Raw genomic sequence first — 20,313 nt, 5'->3', positions numbered from 1 at the left:
CTCCCTAGATCAGTGGTTGAAACCAGCTAGAAGCTTTATTCTTTCTCACGTACCAGTGCAGACATAGGTGGGTAGATTTAGTAGGAGGCTGTGCCATTCTCAACAATGGCTTCTGTCTCTGGGCCCAAGGCAGCTTTTCCACCTGGCCATTTCCCAGTTCTTAGGGAGGGAATAAAGAGCCAGGGAACTGCACAACCACACGTTTACTGGAAGGACCTGGAAATGGCACTTTTACTTCTGCTTCCATCGCATTGGCCAGAACTTAGTTACAGGGGATTTTGAGCTACACAAGAAACTGACAAGTACAGTCAATTTGAACAACGATACACATAACTAAAATCGGGAGTTGTATTCAGAGTCACCACTTTGCACAGTTCCTCCACAAAGAAGTTTTCACATTGAGTCTATAAAAATGGTGCCCAGCGCTGTGTAACATGGCTATAATATTGTATAACCAAAAGGAGAAAGAAGAGAATAAGTATAGGCGGATATCTGCAGCTTGCCATGGCATCTAATGAATCAGTGCACAAAACATAACTACATGCTGTGAATTTTTACAAAGTGCACATCCCATTGAACTACCACCCACATCAAAATATAGAGCATGAGTGATACACCAGCAGACTCGCTTATGTCCCTTTCCAGCCATTGACCCCCATTACAAGAATAATCATGATTCTGACCTCTCTGGCCTCGGTTTTTCATGCTTTTTAACTTTGTATAAAATGGAATCATATCATAGTACTCTTTGGTGTTTACCTTCATTCCTTTTGTTGCATATGGCAGAACATGGTTTGTTCTTTTTCTTTGCCCTTTGGTATTCCACTGTGCATTTGTACCAAAATAAGTTTATCTGTTGTATTACTGATGGACATTTGATTTGTTCCTAGTTTGGGGCTTTAACAAGTAATGCTGTTGACAACACTTTTGTACCTGTATTTTGTTGAACATATGGAGACTTTTTTCTTGTGTAATACATACAAGTACAATTGCTAGCTCATAGTTTCTGCACATATTTAGTTTTAGGAGATACTGCCAAGCAGTTTTTCAAAGAGATTGCATGATTTGCCTCCATTAGTATTGTATGAGAATTACCGTTATTCCAGATCCTTGCCAGCCCTTGGTGTTGCCATTTAAAAAAAATTTTTTTAGCTGTTCTATGTGGGTGTGTCATGGTATCTCCTATGGTTTTAAGTCAAATTTTCTGTTGCCAAAGGCTTGAGTACCTTTTCAAATGTTTATTATCGATTTTTGTGAAGTGCCTGTTCAGGTCCTCTGCCATGATTCTCAGCCTCTTACCAGAGGGGAAATGTGGCTCTCAAAATATCTCAGCATCAATTTGTGGTTCCTTTATCTCTTGGATCTTGGCCCCTTACATCCTGGTTGCCCCCATAGCTCTCCAAAACCTTCACACAGTTGTTGTTTTTTTAATCCATATTTTCAAGCTGTTCTTTTGAAGCTTTGGTCTAGCTACAAGCTACTGTATCATAGGAGGAGGCAGAAATCCTCCTGCTGAATTCTTCTGGATAATAATCTGTTCTTTAAAACCAAGTAAATAGATTCTTCTAATTTGCAATCACATTTAAAGACCATAATGGAAGTGGAAACATTTTTTAAGTTGCTGATATTAAGTATTTCCATTTTCTCAGTGTTTGGTTGGATAATGTATCTTCTGTTCAGTACTCCATGTGAATAGCTACTTCAGCGTGCTGACCTTAGGGCTCTTGCCTTGTTCCTGAAGTAGACTGTGACCATTCCCACATCGATGTCATGGCTCCTAAAAGGGAAGCTTTGTAATTTTGAAATACCCACAGTCCCTTTGTAAAAGCTGTATGCTGAGACCCTTTGATAGTTTTTAACAGAAACATTTTTTTTAAGTTTACACAAAAAGAATAACAAATCCTCGAGAAAAGTATTTCCAGAGTAAGTTTCTTAAAGAAATACAACCTGGAAATTCTTTTGTTTAATTGCCTTACATTTTTTCCCAAAGCAATGTCTCAAATCAGTTAATTCAAAAATCCAAATACATCCTGTATTCCATTTGGGTTGTTAATTCTTTTTCAAATGTAATTGTCAACATTTATATGTAGTAGTGAATCCCAGAACAGAGTAGTGAGAAACTGATACCTGCTTCCATTCCCTAGTCAGGACTATCTATACCTGTGGGCCTGCAGGTTTGATCATCCTGCCCAGCCGGCTTATGGTGCTGTTTCGGAACTATTTCAAGAGTTAGACACTGTGCGTGAAGAACTAGATTTAACCAGAAATTATAAAAGGAAAAGGCTGAGATTCTGAACAACTTATTTGTTCTTCTCAAAAGGTTTCAAAACATTGAATGTCTTTCCACTGTTGACTTATATGGTGAACCTTTACTGGAATGCACTCCGTTTACTTGGCTTTAGCAAATGTTGTGGAGTATCTGTTTACATGTTTAATCTGTGCTATCTGTGGAAGACACAAAAGCAAAGATACTCTTTGCCTCAGACAATTTACAGTGTAGCTGAAGAAAAAGACATGTACAAAAATAAGGACAGCATAGCTTCCAGCTTTAACATGAGAGTGGTGGAGGACAGAGACTATGGCCTGGTACAGTCTTAAGATTAAGTCCCAGCATGCAAAATGCTATTGACAGCACAAGAGAGCTTTAGTAAAGGTGTATGCTGAGAATTTTGGTTTTGTAATTACTGTATTACTTCATAATACACAAGGTTAGGAAAATGTCAGCTCAGTAGAGCAGTGAAACTAGTAACTTAGCAGTCAGGTAACCCATTCATCCTGTCCCTGAGGAAAAAATATACTCTGCACAGATGTACAGATGCAGAGGGAGTGCGTGCAGCTCAAGGCAAACCACAGATCTTGCCTGTTGACAGATACTGACTACAGAACAATCTCACCCTGATTTAGGACATGAGGGAAGAGGAAAAACCAACATTGTGTTTATGAGAAAATACTGCAGGACCCTGACGGGAAATAGCATCTCAAAGACATTATGGACAGTATATCAATACAATTAATGAACTGCGGGATTCAGAAGAAAATTGTAGAAACTTGTTACCTTCAGTAGAAGGCAGTGAGATATGGACCAAACAAACCAGTAGAAGAGGCAACAAAGTAAGAGTAAAAGAAAAGAGAATGGGAGGGAAAAGAAGGGAAGTGGGAAATCAGAGTCGGGTCTGAAAAGCCTGGGGGTGAGGTGAAATACTAGCTTCTGTGGAGCAGATGGTGGGCAGGGAAATTTACTCAGAGAAACTTCTGTCCAAGCATTCACCTGGAGAACTTGGGGGAGTTAGCCAGGGGAACAGCAGAGGGGAAGTGAGCATTCTAGGCAGTGGGCCAGTGCAAAAAGTCCAAGAAGAAAGAGGGACCTGCATTTAGGTCATGGGAAAGGTTACATGGCTGGACCGTGGAGAGGTGAGCGAGGGACAGGGAGGGACAGTGCATTCAGGTACGTTGGTGGGAAAGAAAATGGTCAAAATAGCATATTGGTAAAACAAGTCAGAAATGAATGTTTCCAGTCACCAGTTCATGCAGATTTAATTGTATGGGATTCATTTAAAATGGATTTTTAGACTGTTTGGTCAGTTTCCAGCATTCAGTTATTTTTAAAAATCCAGTTGCAACCACCAATGCCTACTTTGCCTATATAGCTGTGTTCTTTCTTTTTTTTTTTTTTTTAGTTTATTTATTTACTTGGGGCGGGGGGGAGCAGCAGAGGGGCAAAGAGAGAAGGAGAAAGAGAGAATCCTAAGCAGGCTCCGCCCTGTCAGTGCAGAGCCTGACACAGGGCTCGAACTCATGAACTGTGAGATCATGACCTGAGCTGAAACCAAGAGTTGGGCGCTTAACTGACTAAGCCACCCAGGCGCCCCTATTTAGCTGTATTGTGTTTTTCTTTTATATTAAACTGCACTTCCTTGACACTGTGTGATCCAACTTGGCTATCATGATTGAAGCTATTGCATGGAGTGTGCCCTATTCTTTGCAGGTACATAACCTGACATTGAGGCTTCATTCTTGCACAAAAATGATTCATGGAATTAGAGATGATGAGTAAAATGCCTTCTGCAGAAGGTTATGATATGACAGAAGGTTCTGCAACCACTGATAATAATCAGGGGTGCTGTTCATTGCATTAAGATGCTGGGGTATTGTGCTTGTTCCTGCCATCTCAGTACCTGTCAGAGCTCATAGAGGCCTGGCCCCTGGGGGACCTCATCATTCCTGGAGTAGGTCCTTGTCCTCCTGGCTGGGAGCAGTACAATGGCCAGTGGCATCAGGCTGTTGGTTTACACTCACTTCACTCATCAATACTTCCTCCAAACCCAAAACTTTAGGAGTAGATGTCAAACAAGCAAACTCAGCTAACAATGAAATAGAGATAAAAAGAAGGAACTTTAAAAAGTCTGACAAATGGCCCAAAAGTCTTAAAGATGGATAAAAACTTGAGAGCTACTAAATACTGAGTGCATTGGAATGAGTAAGACCTGAGAAATAAATGGGGGCAGGGCATGGATTTTGAACCAGTTTATTGTTTCTGCTATGATTTTATTCCTGATCCAGTTGTTAAATCAAATCATAGGGGTGTAGCAAGACTTCATTTAGACTGGAGAGGAGTGGGCACAAGATGATCAAGGGACTTGTAAACAATGTTAAAGACATTGGCCTTGATCCTGAGGCTTCCAGGGAGCTGTTGAAGGGTTTTGAAGGGGGGCAGTACCATCATGGCTGCATGATGGAGGATGGATACAAAAGAAAGCAGCGTGAAAGCCACCATGTGATGGAGAGGTGGTTACAGAGCCCAGAAAAAGGAGGTGATGATGGACCCAAGGGAGTTGGAAGATATGTAGGAGGCAGAATTTTGCAGAATATGGTGATCATGAATGCTGGTATAATGAGGAGGCATAGAAGCAGACAAGGGTGACATTCTGGTTTCAGGCTAGGGAATGGGATGGATCCTGATGTCATTCACTGTGGCAGGAAGCACAAGAAGGGAAATAAGTGGGAAGAGGGACATAATGAGCTAAATTTTAAACATGCTGAGTTTCCCCCTTTCCTTCAAAAAAAAAATCACATTTCACCCTCCATAAATTTAGCATGAAATTTACACATTTCTCTTGAGTATTTTCTGTCAGATGGGCAATCATAAGAGATGTGCTCCTCAGTTTTTCCTTGGGTTATTTTCCTTTTCTCATGAGATAACAGAAACCTTTTCATTACTGAGATTCCCATCTGACCTGTTCTCAGAGTGCAGAGCATTTACAGAGGGATAGAAGATTTTTGGAGAGAAACCAGGTTCTGCAAATTTATGAACCCAAAGATGCTTATTTAAAAGCAATCCCACTAGGGGTGCCTGGGTGGCTTAGTCAGTTAAGCGTCTGACTCTTGGTTTAGGTTCGGTCATGATCTCCTGGTTCGTGAATTCAGCATCGAGCCTCCCATCAAGCTGCAGGTCTCCTGGCTGACAGTGCAGAGCCTGCTTGGGATTCTCTGTCCCCCTCTCTCTCTGCCCCTCCCCTGCTCGCTTTCTCTTTCTCCCTTAAACATTATTTAAAATGTTTTAAATAAACATTTAAGAAATAAATTTTAAAAATAAAAGGAATTCCACCAGGATGACTGGTCTGTATTTCCGGAGGTAATAACAGATCACCCCATTTATAAATGAGGAAAAGCAGAGTAGCGAATTCCCCTGGTTGCTGTTATGCCCTATTCCATTTAAAAACTACTTATTATTCTGGAGTGCCTGGGTGGCTCAGTCGGTTGAGTGTCCGACTTCAGCTCAGGTCATGATCTCGTGGCTCGAGAGTTCGAGCCCCGCGTCGGGCTCTGTGCTGGAAGCTCAGACCCTGGAGCCTGCTTCTGTCTCTGCGTCTCCCTCTCTCTCTGCCCCTAACCCACTTGCATTCTGTCTCTGTCTCTCTCAAAAATAAATAAACATTAAAAAATTTAAAAACTACTTATTCTTTTGGACAGTCATTGCTTTGTTTGGCTTCACTCCCAAGAGGCAGGAACCACATATGAGCCTAACTATTGAACCTTGGTGAGGATGCAAAACTATCAGTGGTTCTTCAGAGAGCCACTGCTAAAGCCTGAGACCACTTAATCGTGAGAACAGAAAGTGCACTAACTAGATTTTTTTTCAGCGTGATTATTGAAAGGATTCGGAGGCATCTCATGGGGTAAAAGATAGGAAGCATGACCAGGCCTCCTAGGGGCTGGCACTGGGAGTAGAAAGCTGTGGGGACCATAGCCAGGGGCATCTTGGGCCCAGCCTTCCCATGGGCCTCTATTACTCTGTCCCTCAACGAGCGGTGTCCTTCCTCTCCCTCTCAGTAGGCCCCCTTACTTTGCCTACTCATCTCCCCCACACAGCCCCTTATGGCCAACCCCAGATGGTGGCTGCCTCTATGAACGGATGTGAAACTTTTGTGGTTGCATACCCCCTGGAAGAAATTTTATAAGCTGTATACCACCTCACATATTTGTATGTTGACATCCAGGATTTTTCAACAAATTTTTCTAGTTTAAATAGATGCAAATAATGCAATTACTAGCATATTATGAATTTTGACATTTTTAAAAGTTATCCAGTGGAGTCTAAATAATTTTGTGGCAGTTTGATTTCTTTACCATGTAAGAAGCACATGACCAGCTTTTTGTTAATAGACTTTATCTCTTGGAGCAGTTTTCAATTCATGATAAAATTGAGGAAGTTCCCATATACTTTCTACACATACATAGTCTCCCCCACTATCAGTATCCCCCACCACACTAGTATATTTGTTACAATCAGCGAACCTACATTGATTGACAGGCCATTATCACCCAAGTCCATAATTTACATGAGGTTCACTCTTGGTGTTGTGCAATAAACCTTTTTAACATTTGGGAAATTTTACATTGTTCCTTGTTTTTCCCCTTGAACTATTCCCATTCCATTTTCTCCCCAAAGATTTCTCCTATTGTAATATATTTTTATGCCTGAAAGTCTCTGACTGAGCTCTGTCTCATATTTCTCTTCAACAAATTATATTTATAAATTGGTAAGTAATTTTTTAATTTCCTGTCATCATAAGGCACTTATGTGTTAAAAAATTACACAATTGGTTGAACAATTTAAAAACATTGAAATTAAATTGCTTGACAATTTAAAAACATTAATATTATAACAATTGATATTAATCTTAAAAAGTAAAACTCCAGGGGGAAACATCCTTAATGAGATAAATAGATGAAACCTTCTCCCCTCTGATTAGTTCCAGGATAAAAGGATGAATGTTCAGTATCAATTATATTCCTATTTTTCATTCTTATAGAAGTTGAGTACTTTTTATAGATGCAAGCAGTGAGAAACCTTGTTCACATAAATAAGTGGACAAGAATAGAAGAGCTTTGTGAGAGCAATGCCATTAAATTCTTTGAACTCCTTCCAAGTTACCTGCCACTGAGAGATCAATGATGATTCTTTTAATGCACCACCTGACATGATTAGGTGCCTTCCATTGTGTAAAAGCAAAGAGTTAGAAACCACTTGACTTCCCAAAAGATTTGTTTTGAGTTGTGAGTCTTTCTTTCCCTCTCACCACCCATGTTTCAAGTTGTCCCTTTGTTTTGAGCCTTTGAGCTCCCCACCCAGGGCAGTAAGATCCTCTGTGGTTGTGAGGTGTGCCTTTCTCTTGGGAAATGGGAAAAGGGCCTTCCACTCTCAGGCAGATCCATTTTAGAAAAGAGTATGTATGGAAGTTGAGGGTGTAGAAATCGATGCCCATCTACCCTTGGAGGGGCTTCAGTATACACTCCAAGGGGGACACAGTTGAACACAGCCTGGCCTTGAATGGTGACTCAGTCTCCCCCACAGTTAAATTAACTGTCTTCTGCTTCTGAATCTGTCACAACTGTTATCAAATAATGATTTGTGTCATTTTCATCTTCAGCTTGTTAGGAGGCTCAAGGAAGGTAGGTATTACTGAACTTGTCAGACAGTAAGGACACTTAGCTGATAATAGCCAGTGAAGTGTGTATCAGATATATATATATATATATGTGTATATATATACACACACACACACATATACATATATAATATTTATATAAATATATATTTATAATATAAATATAAATTATATTTATATAAATATAATATTTGTGTATAAATATATATATACACATATATAATTTATTGTCAAATTGGTTTCCATACAACAACACCCAGTGTTCATCCCAACAGGTGCCCTCCTCAATGCCCATCACCTACTTTCCTCTCTCCCCCACCCCCCATCAACCTTAAGTTTGTTCTCAGTATTTAAGAGTCTCTTATGGTTGGCCTCCTTCCCTCTCTGTAACTTTTTTCCCCCTTCCCCTCCCCCATGGTCTTCTGTTAAGTTTCTCAGGATCCATATATGAGTGAAAATATATGATATCTGTCTTTTTCTGCCTGACTTATTTCACTTAGCATAATACCCTCCAGTTCCATCCACGTTGTTGCAAATAGCCAGATTTCATTCTTTCTCATTGCCAAGTAGTATTGAATTGTATATATAAACCACATCTTCTTTATCCATTCATCAGTTGATGGACATTTTGGCTCTTTCCATAATTCGGCTGTTGTTGAGAGTGCTGCTATAAACATTGGGGTACAAGTGCCCCTATGCATCAGCACTCCTGTATCCCTTGGGTAAATTCCTAGCAGTACTATTGTTGGGTCATAGGGTAGATCTATTTTTAATTTTTTGAGGAACCTCCACACTTTTTTCCAGAGTGGCTGCACCAGTTTGCATTCTCACCAATAGTGCAAGAGGGTTCCTGTTTCTCCACATCCTCTCCAGCATCTATAGTCTCCTGATTTATTCATTTTAGCCACTCTGACCGGCATGAGGTGGTATCTCAGTGTGGTTTTGATTTGTATTTCCCTGATGAGGAGTGACGTTGAACATCTTTTCATGTGCCTGTTGGCCATCTGGATGTCTTCGTTAGAAAAGTGTCTATTCATGTCTTCTGCCCATTTCTTCACTGGATTCTCTGTTTTTCGGGTATGGAATATGGTGAGTTCTTTATAGATTTTGGATACTAGCCCTTTATCTGATATGTCTTAATAGGAACAGACCAGGAGACTCCAGCAGGAGGGTCTTTCAGTCCTTGGGATCAGAGACAACCTCCCTGAGGAACATGTTTCTCATGTTCACCAAGGGAACAGAGATGAAGGAGGGAGACAGGAGGGGAGATTCCAAGCCATAGAGAAGAATTATAAAGGCCCATAATCAGACTGTATGTCATGCTCAAGGAATAGAAAGGCACAGTGAGGCTGCCGTGGAGAGTGCTATGGGGATAGCATGCACGGGGCCAAATCCATGGACCTGACATGCTGTGCTGAGGGTTTTCAATGACAGCTTCATAAAACGTGTTTTCTGTTCAGATTTGTTTCTACCAAACTGCCTCTCACTAGAAAGCAGTACCCTGAAGTGGCCAAGAGTGTGGCTCCTAAAGTCAGACTGGTGGGATTTGAATCCTGACTCCATTGCTTGTTAGCTGTGGGTCCTTGAGCAAATTACCTAACTTCACCAAGTCTCTATTTTCTTGTCTGAAAATGAGGATAATTTGTTTTTAGAAATATGTTGTGAGAAGTAAAGGCCATCATCCAAAGTGTAATACATACCATGATTTTAGTTGGCTTCGTTGTAGACAGTAGTCTGAATGAGAGAAGCGATGGAGGCACGTGGGAGGACATGTCTCCAGAAGGTGTCAGTGGTGCTCTTGGATTAGGGTGATCACAGTGGGGCCAGGACAGACTTCCATCTGAGACAGTGGTACTGTATAATCTCACAAGTTTTGGGCAGGTAATCAAAGAAGTGTGCATAGGAATCTAACCTCAGGCTACCTGAAGTTGTTCAGGACAAATTAAGGAAGTAATGATTTAATCCCTAGGTTCCCATGATGCCAGGCACTTGCTCAAGAACTACATGAGCATCCACATTGTATTGAATGCTTCTTGTATTGTATCTACATTGTATTGATGCTTCTTGAGCATCAAATGTATCCACATTGTATTGATGCTTCTTGAGTATCCACATTGTATTGAAAAACAGCCAGGGAAGGAGACTGTAGGTGAGATGCAAGGCCAGGGGTGTCTTCCGGATGTAATGGGCAGAAGAAGAAGAAGCATTTACAAGCTAGTGTGAAAATAAAAGCAGTAACCAGCATTGTTTAGGAAGTGAGGTACATGCAGAGGACAGATGCATAACATGGGGACATTATGTTTGGCTGTGTGTCTGGAGGCATGGGGTCAGCAGCCAGTGAAGTACAGCTAGGATACTATGGGCTGACGAGTGGTGTTTAGCACCATATTCTAAGCACCAAGACAGAGTTGTCAGAGATGGGGGCCTGTTATAGCCTGGGGCCCAGGATGTAGAATTTAAAGGATGTAGGTTGGTGGGCAGAAAAACCCAGGTTGAGGAAGGAGAGGTGTCAGTTCTACTCATTAACAATTGTGGCTGTTCTATAGTTGAGAAAGTTGCCCAAAGCTTCAAATATCCCAGAAAATTAAGCACCTCCTCAAAGAGAAAGAGCCTAAAGAAATTGTTTTATATTTCTATTTTGTATTTCAGGTAGGCCTAATGACTAGAAGAAAAGAACAAAAAGATGAGGTGGGAGGCACTGTGGAATCCCACAGGGAATGGAAGATAGGCCTCTGGGAAAGCCCACCCCCAATATTTATGGGGCCTAGGGCAAGAGTAGATTGAAGGCCTATAGGCAATATATCGATATATATTTAAAGTTCTAAATCAAGTTAATAAACAGTTAAATGTGTTCTATCTTCCTACCTGGGTACCTTCATAATGACCTAAAAGTTTGGCCTTAGCATTCTTAGATTTCGAGTACTGTGCAAAAAGGTGGTGTCATGGAGGTGCTCATGACCTTCCCCTAGACTTACCCTTCCACCCACCCCATCTATCCTGTCCCACCTGGGCCTTGCATGCATGATGTGGACACTCCAGCCCAGAGAGTAGGCTTCATACAACCCATCACTCTCCTGCAGGAGCTGCCCCTTGGCCACCTTCTGGCCTAGATGCACATACTAGCAGTGCCATCTACCCTCAGGAGGATGGGTGTAGGGCAGAGCCTCAGGGCCATTTGGGCAGGGAATTCCAAGGTTCTGAGTTTGTGGAGTATGGACTAAAATGTGGAGGTCATTGGCTCCAGGTGGCCATATCCCTTTGGCCCCATAAACTTACTGTTTATGTGAGTGGGGGAGTGGCTGAATGAGGGTCAAGGCAGGGACCCTTTAAAGTGTGGAGTCAGGGGGCACCTGGATGGATCAGTCAGTTAAGTGTCCAACTCTTGATTTAGGCTCAGGTCATGATCTCACAGTTTGTGAGTTCAAGCCCCAAATCAGGCTCTGTGCTGACTGCATGGAGCCTACTTGGGATTCTCTCTCTCTTCCTCTCTCTCTGTTCTCCCCCACTTGTGCTGTGTCTCTCAAAATAAATAAGTAAACCTAAAAAAAATAAAGTGTGGAGTCAGGGCAGGGGCCCCTCTTGCCCAGGTGGTACTGCTTCTTTTGGGTAAAGTGGGTTGGGACAGTAGAACCTTACTATCTAAAAGCAACTTTATTTACCTTAGTTTCTCTGTCTGGTTGTCATTAGAAAGCCTCCTCTTCCCACTTGATTGGAATCACAGGTGGTCTGCTATTCCTAAATAAGTGCCAGATGTGCAAATGGAGGTCAGCTGTTGCCCGAAACCAAACTAGAGGTTTAGGGGTGCCGGTGTGGTTCAGTTGGTTAAGCATCCAAATCTTGATATCAGCTCAGGTTGTGATCTCACGGTAATGAGATCAAGCCCCATGTTGGGCTCCATGTCTGAACATGGAGCCTGCTTGGGATTTTCTCCCCCACTCTGTCTCTGCCCCTCCTCTGCTCCCACTCTCTCTCTCTCTCTCTCTCAAATAAATAAACATTTAAAAAATTTAAAAAAATAAAGACCGAAGAGAGTCTCTGGAAACAGAAAAAGATTCTTAGGAACAAGGTATTTTACATGTAGAGAATACTCACGAATATTCATTCATGGACTGAGAACTGATTGGTTTACTCTTTGTTCCAAGAAGGTGATATTACGAAGTAATGTATTTTCTCTGTTTCTTTCCTCTCCAGCTGCCCCCAAGTCTTGCATTCTCAGTTGTGAGAAAAGGGATCAAGCTGTAACTGAAAGTCTCATTTCCCATTTTAAAGTTCTTTTATTGTTCACCTCAGCTTGTCCACAGTTTCCATGAGGAACAGATAAGGAGTTAACTCTTGAGTTCCACTGCTTGCTACAGAGCAGCTCAAGTTGAGTTAGCTGACCTCACGACTGATGAAAAGTTCTGACCCAAGGACAGTGGGTCCATTCTAAGGACTACGGTCTCTCAACTCCAGCTCAGATTTACTTCGTGGGTTTTTTCCATTTTCTTTAAAACAAAAACAGTGTAAGGGTGCCTGGGTAGCTCAGTCGGTTAAGCGTCTGACTCTTGATCTCAGCTCAGGTCATGATCTCATGGTTCATGAGATTGAGCCCCATGTTGGGCTCTGCACTGACAGCATGGAGCCTGCTTGGGATTCTCTCCCCTCTCCTCTGCGCCCCCCACACTCTGTCTCTCTCAAAATAAATGAACTTTTTTTTAATAAATACAATTTTTTTAAAAAATAAGTAAAAAAATAAATAAAAACAGTATAGCACCATCACTTGCAAGGAAAAAAAAAGTTATTCTGAATCTGAAAAAATGAAAGGGATCTCAGAGAAAAGTCTTAGAGAAAGACAAAGCTATTGATCCTGGCCCTTTGGGATATCCTTATAAAATGAGGCCCTTCACGGTTTAGAAAGGCTCTTCTCTTACCTGTCCCTGAGGTGTTCTCCTTTTGCCACATGATGGTGAATAGCTCAGGCCGCAGTGTTTCCTCTGTTCCTTCTTCCCACTCTTACATGGTTCACCTGCCCAGGACTCTAAAGCAAGGTGTGCTTGTAGGCATCACTCTCTGCCTTTACTCTTCACTGCTCAGTTTTTTTTTTTATTATGGCAAAATATTCATAACATGGAATTCACCATTTTAATCATTTTTAAGGGTATAGTTCAGTGGCATTAAGTGCATCCACACTGTTGTGCCGGGTTCTCTCCTATGGTATTTAGAGCATTTTAATACTGAAAAAAAAAAATGAGGAAGAACTCTAAGTTCTGGCACTGACTGGCCTTTGGCCAATCACTTAATCCTCCTGCTTCCTTACCTGTAAAGTAGTAATAGTACCTATGTTGTGGGGTTCTTGTAAGTGAGCTCTTGGTGTCGACTTCTGGCAGGTAGTATATGTTACATATTAATGGTTAGTCATGATCTTCAAGCCAAACATGTAAAATTAAAATAGTTTCTGAATCCTAGATGATAATCACACTAATTCATGATATGCTGTCCTTTTCAAATAAGTAAAAGTATTGACAAACATATTAAAAGATAATTCGGTAAGAATTATCAAAGCAATTGTACTGGAGTGATTTCCCCCATTGAAGTTGGCGAATTGCCATTTTTATGCATTCTGTTCCCAGGAAATATCCTAATTCTGCATATTTTATTTGCCTGCACTTTGCTTCCTTCCCTTCTGTCCAGTACACTCTGTTCTTTTTTTTTTTAATATTTAGTAAGTTTTCATTAAAAAATTTTTTAATGTTTATTTATTTTTGAAGGAGAGAGACAGAGTGTGAGTGGCGGGGGGAAGGGGGGATGGAGCAGAGACAGAGGGAGACAGAATCTGAAGCAGGCTCCAGGCTCTGAACTGTCAGCACAGAGCCCGACATGGGGCTCAAACCCACAAACAGTGAGATCATGACCTGAGCTGAAGTTGGACACTCAACCGACTAAGCCACCCAGGTGCCCCAAGTTAGTTTTCATTTTAATTTCAGTATAGTTAACATACAGCATTATTTTGGGGAGCCTAGGTGGCTCAGTTGGCTAAGCATCCAGCTCTTGGTTTCAGCTTGGGTCATGATCTCACGGTTCGTGACTTCAAGCCCTGCATAGGGCTCTGTGCTAAAAGTGTGGAGCCTGCTTCAGATTCTTTGTCTCTCTGTCTCTCTTCCCGTTCCCTCATCTCTCTCTAAATAAATAAATAAACTTTTTAAAAAATGTTCTATTAGTCTCAGGTGGACAATATAGTAAGTAATTGAACAATTCCATATCTTGCCCAGTGCTTCTTATGAAAAGTGCATTCCTTAATCCTCATCACCTATTTCCCTCATTCCCCACCCCCCACCCACATCCCCTCTGGTAACCATCAGTTTGTTCTCTGTAGTTAAGAGTCTTTTGGTTTGTATCTCTCTTTTTTTCCTTTGCTTGTTTGTTTTGTTTCTTAAATTCCACACATGAGTGAAATCATACGGTATTTGTTTTTCTCTGACTGACTTATTTCACTTAGCATTGTGGTCTCTAGCTCCACCTCTTTTTTTTTTGTCAGTCTTTTATATATATGTGTATATATATATAGAATATATATACATATATATATAATTTATTGTCAAATTGGTTTCCATCTAGCTCCATCTCTGTTGTTAGAAACATCAAGATTTTATTCTTTTTTATGGCTAAGTAATATTCCTGTGTGTGTGTGTGTGTGTGTGTGTGTGTGTGTGTGTGTGTGTTCTTTATCCATTTATCTATTGATGGACACCTGGGCTCCTTCCCTAGTTTGGCTATTGTAAATAATGCTGCAATAACCATAGGGGTGCATGTATCCTTTTGAATTAGTGTTTTTGTACTTTTGGGGTAAATACCTAGTAATGTGATTCCTGGATCATAGGGTAGTTCTATTTTTAACTTTTTGAGGAACCTCATCCTGTTTTCCAGAATAGCTGCACCAGTTTGCATTCCCACCAACAGTGCATGAGTGTTCCTTTTTCTCTACATCCTCACTAACACTTGTTGTTTCTTGTTTTGTTAATTTTGGCCATTCTGACAGATGGGAAGTTATATCTCATTGTAGTTTTAATTTGTATTTTTACAGATATTGAGCATCTTTTCCTGTGTCTGTTAGACACATTTGTGTCTAAATTCAGTCACTGTCCTCCAGAGGTATATGTTCCAGTTTTAATACATTTTTTTCATGCGTTATTTTACAAAACTCTACATTTTCACATAAAAGTCCTCAGTGTTTTAATTATGACACTGGTCACTCATAATAATCACTTTGTATATTGATACCTCAGCTGTACTGGTTATGTGAAGATTAATAACCCTTGGATACTCATGATTTTTTGGAAACATTCGTTTATAATTTTGTCTCAGCCCTCTCATTGATACTCAGTATTAACAAGGTATGATACATGGGTTAATACAAACCCCACTTAGAGACTATGCACCCATTCATGAATGCTTTAAAACCATGGTCTTCCCTGTCCGTTGTGAGGCTAGTTCCCTTTCCAGAAATTCCCTTTCTGCTTCTGTCTGTCCTTAGAAGTTGCCAAGCAGCAAACCCTGTGCTGTGGTTTTTAAAACTTAAAGTAGTCACTAAATTTATAAAAATCCAGATTTCAAGTTTCTCTTCATCAGCCAGAATCTCTAGTCCACAGGACCTTGGGAGGCTACATGACCTCCACAAGCACATGGGGCACGGGTTCCACCAGCAATCCAGACCCAGGCTCTTCCAGTACATTAGGGTCTCCCCGCTTCCAGCATTTGACAAGTTTTCTAGACAATGGAATTTAACAATTAAATGTTGTCATAACCTTTGCTAGTGTTTTCTATCTTATGTTTGTTTCCTCGTTGATTGTGCACAATGGGAGGAAGAGAAGGTTTTACATCCGCCTCAGTAATCAGCACTTGGTAAAGCCTCGGTAAGGCACTTGGTTGACAGATACCATATGCTGTGGTCCCCACTCTTTTTCCTATAGGTGCGTCTTCTCTCTACAGCAAGACAGTGAGTCCCTAGCATGGCGATGAACACTCACTGATTCTGATCTCTTAATATTTTCTTTAGAATTTTTACTTGGATAACAAAGGAAAAAAAGAAGGGAAGGAAACAAGTGAGAAAATGAATGCTAAGAACAAGGAATCCTTACTTGAGGTAAGTGTAATTTTACAGAGTAGAAGAAAAGAGAAGGATGTTAACTGTACCTATTTTTAAATTATTTGCTTCTTAGAACAATGGGATATTCTGAGACACGCTGAAATTTCAACTTGGGGTTTTAAAATCAAATTATTACTAAATTATAGCTATTTAGATAATTAAACTGGTTGCTTGAGTCAGTTGTTTAAAAGTATGGCTTTAGACTATATTTTACTTTCATGAACTTGGATTAGTGATTCTCGCCTAAAACACTTAAGAATCCACGTAAAACTCGTCTCTTAACATTCCATGTTTTTCATTACTGAAGTGCTCCCCAGAAGTCAGATGTAAGGCTTTCCAAACCTTGTTTACGGTGAATTCTAAGATGTTCTTTCAGTAGCCAGGTGTGGTAGAAAGTGTGGGCTTTGCACTTAGGAGACCTGACACAAGGTCTGGGTCTGCCATTGAGGTTCGGATGTTATGCAGCAAGTCCAAGAACCTCAGTGTCCTGGATCATACTGAATTATTACAGCGATCCAGGGCGGTAATGGAAGCACTGGGTCGATTACTGTGCGGATGTTCGTGATTATCACTATACAGGCGTGTTCCAGAAGTTTATTTGATGGTTGGTTTTTTTTGAAACTCCTAGTGAGTTTTCACATAGTAACTGTGCTAAAAATCAGGGCTCTGCTCCCAGCACATAATGCAGATGAGTGCAGAGATCTAAAGTCAACACACTTGTGAGGGTGAAGAAAACCTGTGTAGGGTTCCAGTCCAGGTTTTCTCCACCTTCAAAAATGTGTTGACCTTTTCTTTTCTTTTGAGGCTTCTTCTGAAGATTCAGATGACCTGGTGAGCTCTGGACGCATGTTCACACCTGGAGCCAGTTCGCTGACATTGATTAGCACCCTTTCTCTTATTCACCAAGACCTGGCCAGGCTCCCGCACAGGTTTCTCTCCCCATCACATTCTCACAGGCCCGTAACCAGATGGAGCAGACATCAGAACCTTCTGCCACTCACAAGGTCCTGAAAACATGTTATAAATTCCGGCTTCTGGAGCCAAGAGCACAGTGGGTATTTCACACGAAGGCGTAGCAGTGGGAATAGGGACATTCTCTGCATTTAGCAGACTCCAGGTTGTGTCGAGGAAGAAAAAGCACCGGGTACCCAGCAACAAGGAGATTCAGGTTCTGAGTGTACCTAGCAGTGATGGAAACTGACAGACAGGGAAGGGGAGAGTGAAGTTTCCTGACACAGCCATTTGTTTTTAATTATCAGCTGTCTGTAACTCAGGGACAGCTTGTGCCTTGGTTTATACAGTTGCCTGAATAGTTCTTGTTCTAGGACTTCAGCGGTGCATTAAAGGCTGGATGTGAAAGAAAATACAAAGGATGTTACACTATGAAAAATCAGCACTATTCTGCTTTCTAATTTGGGCCAAATATCTGATTGAAGAGATTATTGACAAGGCAACTAATACTAGCTAAATTGGAGGAGAATATGAACAAAAATGTGTCCCAGCTCCACTATATATACATTTCCTGGCAGGGTACAAAACTAGAAGTTATTCTCCATTTATGAGATGGAGTAGAAGGGGGTTGAGAGTTACAAAAAAGAAAGCCAAAAGTAAGTTTGAGTATTTGAACTGGAATAGAATGCTTTACTTTTACTGAATTGCTTTTTAAAAGAAATTTACTAAGAATTATTTCATTATATGTAAGTTTTCACATTCGAAAATCTACGCCTAGAGAATTTGCTTTGTCCTTGTCCTTTTCTGATAACCATAGTGTTAATAACTGCCTTCTTCATTCTTCAATAAGAAAACTATCCCAAGAATAAATTAACATACACACGTTTATGTGAAGGATTATATATTCTAACTTTTCTGTTTAGTGGCGGTAAAATAGTAATTATTTTTACTTATAGGAAAAGGAATAATTTTTCTATTTACCAACTTATAATAACAGAAATAGCCTTTATTTAATGCTTACTTTCACAGTATACCAAGATTGTACTCATAACCTTTCTTATGAAGTTGGAGCTATTATTACTCCATTTTTGCAAGCAAAGGAACTGAGATTTAATGACTTGCCCACGGTCACAAAAGTAAGTGGTTGAGAAGCCTTGAAGTCTACACCATGGTATCCTTCCTTTCTTTTGGCAAACAGCATGCAGTGTAATTGTATGCATTCAGAGTTACAGACAAGTGACTTTTAGCTGGTTTGGCTAAAAGGCTAGTTTGCCATAGTTTGTTTAAATGTGAACAAAAATTTGTGGTTTTTTTTCACGTGTTCTCCATAATTGGAATCTCAATTTCAGGAAAGTTTCTGTGGAACATCTGTCATTGTGCCAGAACTTGAAGGAGCTCTTTATCTGAAAGAAGACGGAAAGAAATCCTGGAAAAGGCGCTATTTTCTTTTACGGGCTTCTGGAATTTATTATGTACCCAAAGGAAAGACTAAGGTCAGGAAAATAAAGTAATACACTTTATCAAAAAATCATTTCATGAAAATGAAACTGAAGAAATTCTCAGACAGTAATTTAAATACACTCCTTTGTTCTGAGATTTGTGTTCCTACAGTGTTTATATAAATGCATATCCTATTCTGACAGAATTACAGAAGTTCTTTTGAATTTTTCCATAGCTTTCTCCTGAAGGCAAAGAATTTTATCTGTTTTAAAGTCAGGTTTCAAAAATTATAGCAGAAGCACTTTTCTAGAGAGTAATTTGCTACTTTACATACCTATTTCTGAGGACGTTTTCCTCCTGTATTTACTCTCTTGTTCTATAGTCTATATATAAACTTCTATCTGGAATCATAGAGGTATAAGCATTGACAGATCTACATCAAGATTGTAGCCCTTATTCCCTGAGCATTTAAATTGTTCTCTGAGGTGTGCTATATGCTTTTCCCTGCCTGTTTTAAGAGAGGATCTTAGCTATCGTTTAACTTCTACTTGGTGATTCAGGATTATTGCCTCAGAAGTACAAGCATATCATAAATTCCTCATCTTTGAAATGAATTTAGACTCTCATTATGACCATTAGCTTTTCCTGAGACCTTTTTTTTAGAGGCTTGGGGCATTTCCATCTTTTGCTCACCATTAAAAAGCTTTAGGATACTTCTCAGCTCTCTATAGCTGGGGTATGCTGAAGCATTTTGCCTTCACTGCCAAATCCAGGGCACCACCCAATGGCATATGTACAAACTGCAGGTTTCTAATAAGGCTTGACCCACATTCCCAAGCAGGTGAAGTCATGGGAAATATCCAGATCTGCTCCTCTAGTTAGAAGACTCTCTTATCTCTGTAGGAATGCAGGAGAGGCATTATGGGTAATGCCTGGTGGAGGGCAGCTACTGGGCCTACTTAGTGTCAGTCTTAGAGAACTGATACCTTCCCATTTATGCCACCTTCATTCTAGCCCCACACTGGGATGTAATAGCTGACACAGAAATTATTTTGGAAGTGCTATACATGTAAATTAGATGTATAAATAAACCTATCACAACACATTGGCTTTGGGCAAGAGTACTTTCTCTCACTGCTACCATTAACCTCGGAATGCAGGAAGGAGCTAAGGAATGAAGAGAAAGAATAAGAAGTAGAATTTTTGGAAATGAAGAGGCAAAACTGTATTCATTCTTTTTTTTTAATTTTTTTTAAATTTTTTTATTTTAAAGAGAGAGAGCACAATTTGGGGAGAGGGACAGAGGGAGAGAGAGAGAATCTTAAGCAGGCTCCATGCTCAGCACGGAGTCTGATACAGGGCTCTATCTCACGACCCTGGGATCATGACCTGAGTCAAAATCAAGAGTCAGCAACCAACCTGAGCAACCAACCACCCAGGTGACCCAAACTGTCTTTATTCACTCTTGACATGATTGTCTACCAGACAATATAAGACACTCAACTGAAAAACTATTAAGACCAAGTAAATTTACCAAACAAGAAATTATTTTCTTTTGTACAGATAATATGCTAATTAAAATATAATGAATTATTTAATGCATAGTAGAAACAAAAAATACAAAATACCTAACAATAAACTCAACAGGAAATGTTCAAGACCTATATGGCATAAAATACAAAATTTAATAAAGGAACTGAAATAGAACTAAATACACAGAAATGTACCATGTTGCTAGATGAAAAGATATGAATCTCCCCCAAAAACTTTCTATATATTAAATCCCAAGAAAAATTTCAATAGGATTTTTTTACTTGAAGTTCACAGACTGATTCTAAAATTCATCAGAAA

General features: G+C 40.2%; 1 protein-coding gene across 1 annotated transcript in view; it reads left to right on the top strand.

The window, feature by feature from the left end:
* APBB1IP (amyloid beta precursor protein binding family B member 1 interacting protein) overlaps positions 1-20,313 on the top strand; it is a 104,597-nt gene that overhangs the window by 58,279 nt on the left and 26,005 nt on the right. Inside the window, exons 8-9 of the mRNA XM_053895604.1 lie at positions 15,982-16,068; positions 18,372-18,515. Of these exons, the coding sequence (XP_053751579.1) occupies positions 15,982-16,068; positions 18,372-18,515 (231 nt within the window). The remainder of the gene's footprint in view (positions 1-15,981; positions 16,069-18,371; positions 18,516-20,313) is intronic.

This window comes from Panthera pardus, unplaced genomic scaffold (genome assembly GCF_024362965.1).
Source record: "Panthera pardus isolate Hobbes unplaced genomic scaffold, ASM2436296v1 HiC_scaffold_6, whole genome shotgun sequence".
Taxonomy (NCBI): domain Eukaryota; kingdom Metazoa; phylum Chordata; class Mammalia; order Carnivora; family Felidae; genus Panthera; species Panthera pardus.
The sequence above is the reverse complement of the archived record's forward strand: the minus strand, read 5'-3'. Positions and strand labels throughout refer to the sequence as shown.